This window comes from Drosophila elegans, unplaced genomic scaffold (genome assembly GCF_018152505.1).
Source record: "Drosophila elegans isolate 14027-0461.03 unplaced genomic scaffold, ASM1815250v1 contig_397, whole genome shotgun sequence".
Taxonomy (NCBI): Eukaryota; Metazoa; Arthropoda; class Insecta; order Diptera; family Drosophilidae; genus Drosophila; species Drosophila elegans.
Genome location: NW_024545782.1, coordinates 1,558,507 through 1,566,752, shown reverse-complemented (window position 1 = coordinate 1,566,752; position 8,246 = coordinate 1,558,507). Strand labels below are relative to the sequence as shown.

Below are 8,246 nucleotides of genomic sequence, written 5' to 3'. Positions count from 1 at the left end.
TCAGAAAAGCACTAATGTCATTAAACCTCGGGGTCGCAAGCAAGCACACAATATTTCGAAAAGCTTTGATAAGAACAGTGCGTCGGGTCAGTGGGTGGATGGGCGGATGGATGGAGGGAGGATGGAGGGTGGAGGGTGGAGGGTGGATGGGCGGTGCCTTCTCAGCGGGCTGGCGGAGAGCCCTAAATTCGTGAAAAGCTCAGAACAAGGCGAGCAAGCTCACTGCATGAGTGGGGGCATATATAACTAATAAATTGCCCCGAATATCGCTCAGTTTCAGTCAGCGAGTGGGGCACTAAGGAAGATGTCAGCGATCGCCATACGCGCCATGAAAATGGAAGACTTTGACGAGGTCGAGTCTTTTCTCGCAGTGCATTTCTTCAAGCACGAGCCGCTGATGCTGATCCCCCAGCCGGATGCGTCGCAGAGCCAAGTGGTGCCGGAGGAGGCCGAGCTGCACCGCTCGCTCATTCACCAGAACCTCTCCTTGGTGGCCGTCGACGGCGAGCGCATCGTGGGCGTGGCCCTGGCCGGGGACCTGGTTCCCGGGGATCTGGAGAGGGAGTTCCAGGAGGCCGAGCAGAAGGAGGTCAAGTGCCTGCTGGACAAGATCCACAAGTTCCTGGCAGGGATCGAGAGGCAGGCAGATATCTTCGCCCACTTCGGCGTGGACCGGGCCCTCTACCTCTACATGCTCGGCGTGGACAGCTCGGTTCGACGCCAGCGGCTGGGCTCCCGCCTGGTGGCTGCCACCATCGAGCTGGGCCGCCAGCGGGGATTCCCCGTGGTGACCTCTACCTGCACCAACCTCTTCTCCCTCCGCCTCATGACCGGCCTCTGCATGGAGTGTGTTCTCTCAAAGGACTACGCGGACTACAAGGACGAGCGCGGGGAGATCCTCCTTCCGGCGATTAGTCCCCACACCTCGGCCAGTGTCGTGGGCATCCAGCTGTAGCTGCAAAAAGGGAACTCACCAAAGAAGAGCATAGCTAAGTAAACGCCCTTATTGGAATAAAGCAAAGATAGAGGATGGGATGTGGTGGGTCTTACGTATACGGGATCGATCTGTTGAAATTGTTAATCAGCGCCAAAAAGAGCTTCGTTTATCTAAAAAGGTTCACAGCCATTTGGCAATCAGTTTATAATTAAGCAAAGAACAAGAAAGCAAGTTTACTTCGACAAACCAAAGTTATATATGTACCTTTGCAGCTATAAAAAGACTACTTTTTGAGATATGTACATGCAAGTTGTTATTCCAGTCGTTCCCAAAGCAGCAGTTCGATTTTTATAAAATTTAAGCTCGTATTTCAAGCAGAACTGAAAATACAAAATTAAAAAGACAAGTAAACAGGTGAAAAACTTTATGTACACCTTAAAACAGAATTTTCTAAATCAGGTCCAGTGTAAATAATATTTTAAAATATTTATTAAACCAAAAATGTTCATTTATTAAGTACTTGAGTGTTTTTATTTTTGACAAAGCTTTTTATTGTATTTTCTCAACTTGAACAGCTAAAGTCGTAAACAAGGTCTGGCACTTCTTTCCTGACTGAGTCTGGACATCCCCCGCACTCATCCAGATAGAGATAGCTTAGCCTTCTACTTCAACGTATTTTATCTATCATTAAAGGGCAATATAAATGTTGTCGGTATCTTGATTTTATTCTTCCGCCTTTGCACTAAAACTAATTGTTGTTTTATTGTGTTTGTAATCCAATCCACTGTCGAAACGCTAAGCACTTGCGGTACAGCAAAAAGTATGTATGAGACACACATGGGGTAGAGGATTACCCCTCATCGCCATCGCACAGTGCCGCCGTAGAGCAAAAAACATATACATTATTGTTATGTAATGTATGCATCATATACATTATTCACTGTAAAATTCACCTGGAATCTTATTTCGTTATTGTTTTTTATGATATGTGGCTTATATTTTTTGTTGAAAATATATTGACAGCTACGTTTTGATATTCGCAATGTCTTACGTAAATGTCTCGGAAGAATAAGTTGAACCTGATAGTCAATACACTGTGCCATGGCCATTCAATTTATGACATCAATTTTTTATTACTATACCTTTTCCAAAGAATTGTAATTATAAAACCAAATTCAAAAAATTTTTAAATGATTTAGATAGCTGAACAAATTTTTTTCATAATATTGATTATTTTGATAATTTTTACTTTCATAAATCTGTAACGCGTTATTCCTCATCTACACCAATTTTTATTTATTTGTTTCATATATTAAATTATATTATTCGATTATTTCATTGGGTTCACAAAATATAACTTTTAGAAGGAAAAAACTCAGCTGCATAGTTTTAGTTTCTTGTTATACCCGTAACTCGTAGAGTAAAAACGTTCATTTTGTAGTCGTTGAAAATATATATTCGTCCGAGATCTGCAAAAATTATAAGAATTAGAGATTTGGGATTTGTCATGCAGATCCCAGTAATTCCTACGCAGCGTAGGTTTTTTTCAAAACAGAACCACGCCCACTTAAACGCCCACAAATCGTGAAAGAACTGTGACATGTGTTTCGCTCATACAAATCGATAGACACTTAAACTTTCAAAATTTAGCCATTATTTTCGAAGTTAGAGGGTCATTAAGTTTTCTGCCGACGCTCTGCCCCCCGACTGTCGCAACCCTGCCGCTGCTCGTCCGCTGCTTTGCCGCTAATCGCTGCAGTAGAGAGACACAACGAAAAATCTGTTAGCGGGGGTCTGCACTCTCTTAGCTTCTAGTGTTCGATTGTTAGGTGAGGGCTAGTGAACAGGCCAGAGAGCTTTCTTGCCCATTAAGAAGTGCAAATCAAAAAGCTTTGTTATGTTGTTCATGTTAAAATAAGATAAAAGTTCAAAACAGTACGGACTGATAGCGTTTTAAATTTGTACAATGCTTATCTCTGATATGCTTTACATTTTGTGTTGTCTCGATTAGGATTTAACTTAATGGTCCGATGTGCTTACCAACTTGAAGCTGTAGGAAAAGTATGTACTATTAGTATAAGTCAGGTATGAGAAAGAAGGTAAGGGCTGCAATGGTGAGGGGAGTTTTGGGTTGGCAGACTAGTTCGTGCCAGGTTTAAAGATCTAAAAGCAGACCCCAACGTAATTTACATGTCTTCGACAGGGAAACCTGGCATGCAAAGTAAATAGCTGTTCGAGTAATAGGTTTTGCTGATCCCTGTTTGAAAAAGAAAAACTAGGACGAATTAAAAACGTATTGCCGCAATATGATTAATAAATAGTAAGGACTTAAAGATAGAATTGCCTACACAGAAAAAATTAATCAAGTACATAGCACTCAATCTGAAAATATTCATACACAACAAAAATCCAAGAGCAACAATTCTCTCTTTGAGTCCATTTTACTCAGTTTAAGTAAAAATTTTCAAGAATAAAAAAACTCAAATATATTTGAATTTTTCAAGTATTTTTTCCCAAAATGAGAATCTACCAAAATTTTCTTTCAATTTTATTGTTTGTTTGCATAGAAATTTAATTTGAACACGAGCGTCGGTCTTTGTTGTCCACTTGTAGAGCTAAATTGATTCTTTATAAACATAATAAATAATAATTGAATGTTATATTATTAATTTAGGTGTTAAATGAAGTCATTTTACTTAAGAAATATTTTTATGAAAAACACATGTCTCGACTGAGAATTGAACCTGGGACCTTTCGCGCTCTAGATGTAAGCCTTAACCACTCGCCCACGCACATCCTAAATTGCCATTGAGCAAAGGCCGCACAGCTATTTTCCTTGAAAAGGCGAATTCGTATTTTAAGCAAATTATTTGCGGTATTTTTTAGAAATGATAAAAAATAACATTAATTAATAATAAGCATTAATAAAATAAAATTAAAGCAAAGATAAACAAAAAAAAAGAATCACACATCTCGAAGTGAACTCGGAGCCTCAAAACCTGCTTCCTGGTCCGGATATCTCAGACTGCTAGACCACGGATTTTCAATACATTTTGCATCATTATTAGAACATTTTTTCTCAAATTCAGAACATATCCTCAGTTTATTCTTAATGTGAGTTCTTGGGCAAAATTTGTACTCGAAATGAGTATATCCTCAAGTTAAGAATTCAAATTCTCAATTTCTGAACGTCAGAATTTTCTCTATTTACTAATAGTAATCAACAAATTAAATAATTTTTAGAGGCTTTAATTTAAATAATATTAACAATATTAGTTGCACCAAAAATTACCTGAGTTATAAAACAAAGCCACATGATGAAACAACCGTCCAAAGTGCAGTGCTCTAAAGCTATGTTAACGCGGCATAGGTGCACTGAATTTCTCCAAATATTTGCGCAAGTAAATTTTTGATTTATGCCAGCCAAGCATGACCTAAATTTTTCGCACTCTGCCAAACTAATTAAAAGTGAAAAGTTGACATTTTCTAGTTGTATTTTTAATTTATGGCGTGAACTTCCCAACCGCAGCGAAAAATGTAATGAAAATTCAATCAAAGTTTGCGCCTCTCTCCATCAGTTTGTGTTAATGTAGGTTGAAGAGCTTGCAACATATGGCTGCCCTGCTGGCCTGTAGCCGACCTCCGACGATTTTGTTATTGCTTAAGTGACCCTAATGAAGATTAATTTAGAACGAGTAATACACTCTCTGCCTGAGCGTGTGCGCGACTGATTGTTTTATAAAATGCTGAGAAAAAAAATGAAATCTCGCTTCTATGGCGCACCAACTAAGATGTAGAATGTATCGACCGACTATACTGCAACACATACCAAAAGCGCCAAGGACGGAAAAAATAAATAAGTAAACTAAAGTAAGTAAGTAAGTAAGTAAAAGTAAAAGACAGAGCAAGACCGCCAATGGGTCAATCAACATATCATAATCAATGATGGACTGCTTATAATAGCTTCTACATAATGCCAAATTCCAGATATTTATTTAAAATTAAAAATAAAAATTAAATGAACAACATTTTAACTTTTTAAGAAAACAGACCACCTTCAAATTTCGTCCAACCTTTTCTTAAATTACAACCATTGTATATAGTTGAACTTCGGCAAGTCATATACCCTTGCAGCTATTGCAAAAATAACATATTCTGTAAAACATTAATATTATGATTGACTAGCGTATATGTTTAAAAACATAGAAGCTATGATGATTTGCAGCTCAATTATTTGGTAGTTCCTATGGCAGCTTTATGATATCGTTTTCCGATTTTATTAAAATTAAAAGCGTTATTTTGAACTATCAAATTAGTAATTAATCAAAAAGAATTAAAAAAAAAAATTAAAAATAGAGACGTTAAATTAAAAAAAAAAATTTTTTTATATTTTTACTGTTCCTATGGGAACTATATGATATAGTCATCCGATCCGGCTCGTTCCGACACATATACTAGCTGCAATAGAAAGACAACTTTTGGGAAAGTTTCATGCTTTAAAATTGAGAGACTAGTTTGCGTAGAAACGGACGGACAGACGGACATGGCTAGATCAACTCTACTAGTGATGCTGATCAAGAATATATATATATAAAGTTATAATATCCATTACAATCCTATGTTTAAAAAGCTGGAGAAACGATCGATTACAAATGTGCATCTTGTATCGGTTACCAAAATCGGACGAACCCAAATTGCGCCACTGCGATGCTAATGTTACTCCGACATGTGAGTGGCACGAACAGCTGATCTGGGTTTGTATACTTTTGAATTTGAGCGAGCTTACGGATATCTTTACAGGACATCCATAATGCGACAGAGGCATTTGCCCATTTGGGCGACAAGGAAGGGGAGCTGATGGTGTTCTTTCACGGGTTTGCAGAGAAGAGCACCACAGTTTCTACAAATGAGCCAGGATTCCCGGATATTTGGGATTTATTTCCTGAGATCCAGCAGTAATGAATTGTGGTGCTGCGCCCAGGATTTGCTGCGTTTGCTCTTGTTTTCAGTCGTTTTTATGCAAACTAGATTTTACATTTGAAAGAAATCAAAAATTGTGCCATCCTTGCATATAGAAACCAGCATGCCTACATGGCATTAACAAAATATCGCGAAATATCGGTAGTTTTCGGTACGGGGCGAATAGTTTTTAATCGCATTTATTTTAAATGAGGCATTTAGCCTAATGGGATTCCCTATGCAAATAAATGCGCATCAGGATAAATCCGTTTTAATGCGCCAATGGAATCCGGCTATTACTCTATGTCCGCCCGTTCGTTTCTACGCATACTAGTGTCTGCATAAAACTTTCCCAAAAGTTGTCGTCCTATTGCATATAGCATATAAGTCGGAACGATCCGGATCGGACGACCATATCATATAGATCCAAAAGGAACAATCAGAAAAATAAGTGAAAAAGAAATATAGCCTTCCAGTTTTCAATTTTGTTTTTCAAATCTTCGACAAATAGTAATGGATTAATATTTCATTTAAATCGACTATCGACTATAACATATAGCTCCCATGGATGCAATCAAAATATTAAAAAAAAGAATAAAAAAAATGTAACTTGTCTATTATTGAATTATTATACAAAATTCATTTGGACATAGTAATGGTTAAAAAATGCAGAACTAAGCTTTAAATTTTAATAAAATCAGGTAACGTATTTATATATAGCTGTAATAGGAACGATTGAATATTTGAATCATCATAACCTCAATGTTTTTAAACATATACGCTTATAAATCGAAATTTAGGTGTTTTAAAGAATATATTTAATTTTTGTAATATCTGCAAGAGTATATAAACTTCGGCTTGCCAAAGCTTGCTTCCTTTATTGATTTTTCTTAGTTCAAATTGGAAAAATAAAACAACATTTAAAATATGAATTAACCCAAAGTATCCAAAATCAAGTACGAACGATTTTTCTGAGTGTATTAAAGTAAGTCCTACAAAGTTACGAGCTAGAGAGCCGTGTACAAAACCAAGTGATAATACTTTCTAACTGCCTCTGGTCAGTATTAGGCGAAATCTTTTCAATCCATAGAGTCGAGAGGAAAAGGTTTATCTCTGCCTTCCCCGTTTTTCTATTACCTTACAGAATTTAAATCATTGAAGTCCTCGTTTATATTCAGTGTTAGGTTTTAGGTCTTCTGTTTTGGCTCCTGTTGCTGTTTGCTGTTTGCCCCTCTTCTCAAGTTAAGTTCTATCACCTTTTATTTATTTTTAATTTCGACGGCGTATCAAACTGCTCCGACTGTTATGTGAGATTTTATCAAGGAAGCTTTCTTGAGGTGATTTTGATTAAGTGCGATTTGTACTTTGTGTAGCCTACGTGTTTTGATTTTTTAAATAATATGTACCTCCTCTGCTTCCCAAGACATATTGTTGTCTTTGGTATTTGATTGCACAGGACGAAACGGTAGCAAAAGGACTGTAGTAACGGATACTCGCTTACATAGTATTTGCTCTTTATACATGGATTCTGTGTGTTTACTTAGTCCAAAGACGGGAAACGGATTTATTATGGGGAATCATATATTATCAGTGGAGGAGCCCCTGACATTTTGGATGTTTGTCAATGTTTTTAAGTCAACAAAGCTTACAAGATATATTTTTATAAAAATATTACTATTCAACAGATTCGTATATCTTAGTATTTGACTTAAAACTTCTTTATCCTCTCACCCTAACTATTGTTACGTGAATTTTAAACTATTGAGCCTTTAATTTTTACCAAAAAGATCGTTTATTAAATTAATAGCATCGAAAGTATTAAAATATACTCTTAAGTAAAAATTACATACCATTTTGTACTTCCAGTAAAAATTTACGAAATGTTTCTTTGTTTTGTTACTATAATATAATTATATTTAATATATAAGATAAGAAAATAAAAGTTAATTAATTTATATTCTTTAAAAAGCTGAAATAAAATAACAAAATAAGACTGAAATTATGAAAGAAATCATAAATGCTGAAGAGATATAAAAAATAAAAAGCTCAAATTAATAAATTAATTATAAAATGTTTTTATTAAAAACTGAACAAAAAATATTTGTTCATTTGCTAAGAGTTAAATAGTCTCTGCTAACATTAAAGTACAAAACTATTTCAAAATAATGACAATTTAACTGTATAACTAAGATTTTTATACCCTTGCAGAGGGTATTATAATTTCAGTCAGAAGTTTGCAACGCAGTGAAGGAGACGTTTTCGACCCTATAAAGTATATATATTCCTGATCAGCATCACTAGTAGAGTCGATCTAGCCATGTCCGTCTGTCCGTCCGTCTGTCCGTCTGTC

At 36.2% G+C, this 8,246-nt stretch overlaps 1 protein-coding gene across 1 annotated transcript; it reads left to right on the top strand.

Annotated features, from left to right (window-relative positions):
• The first annotated feature begins 267 nt into the window (after positions 1-267).
• LOC108150544 lies at positions 268-1,453 on the top strand. The gene has a single exon (XM_017278776.2). It carries the CDS (start codon positions 305-307, stop codon positions 953-955), a length of 651 nt encoding a protein of 216 aa, XP_017134265.1. The 5' UTR covers positions 268-304; the 3' UTR covers positions 956-1,453.
• Positions 1,454-8,246: the final 6,793 nt, after the last annotated feature.

Coding starts and splice junctions, on each gene's coding strand:
- LOC108150544 (XM_017278776.2), top strand. CDS start 305: ATGTCAGCGATCGCCATACGCGCCATGAAAATGGAAGACTTTGACGAG.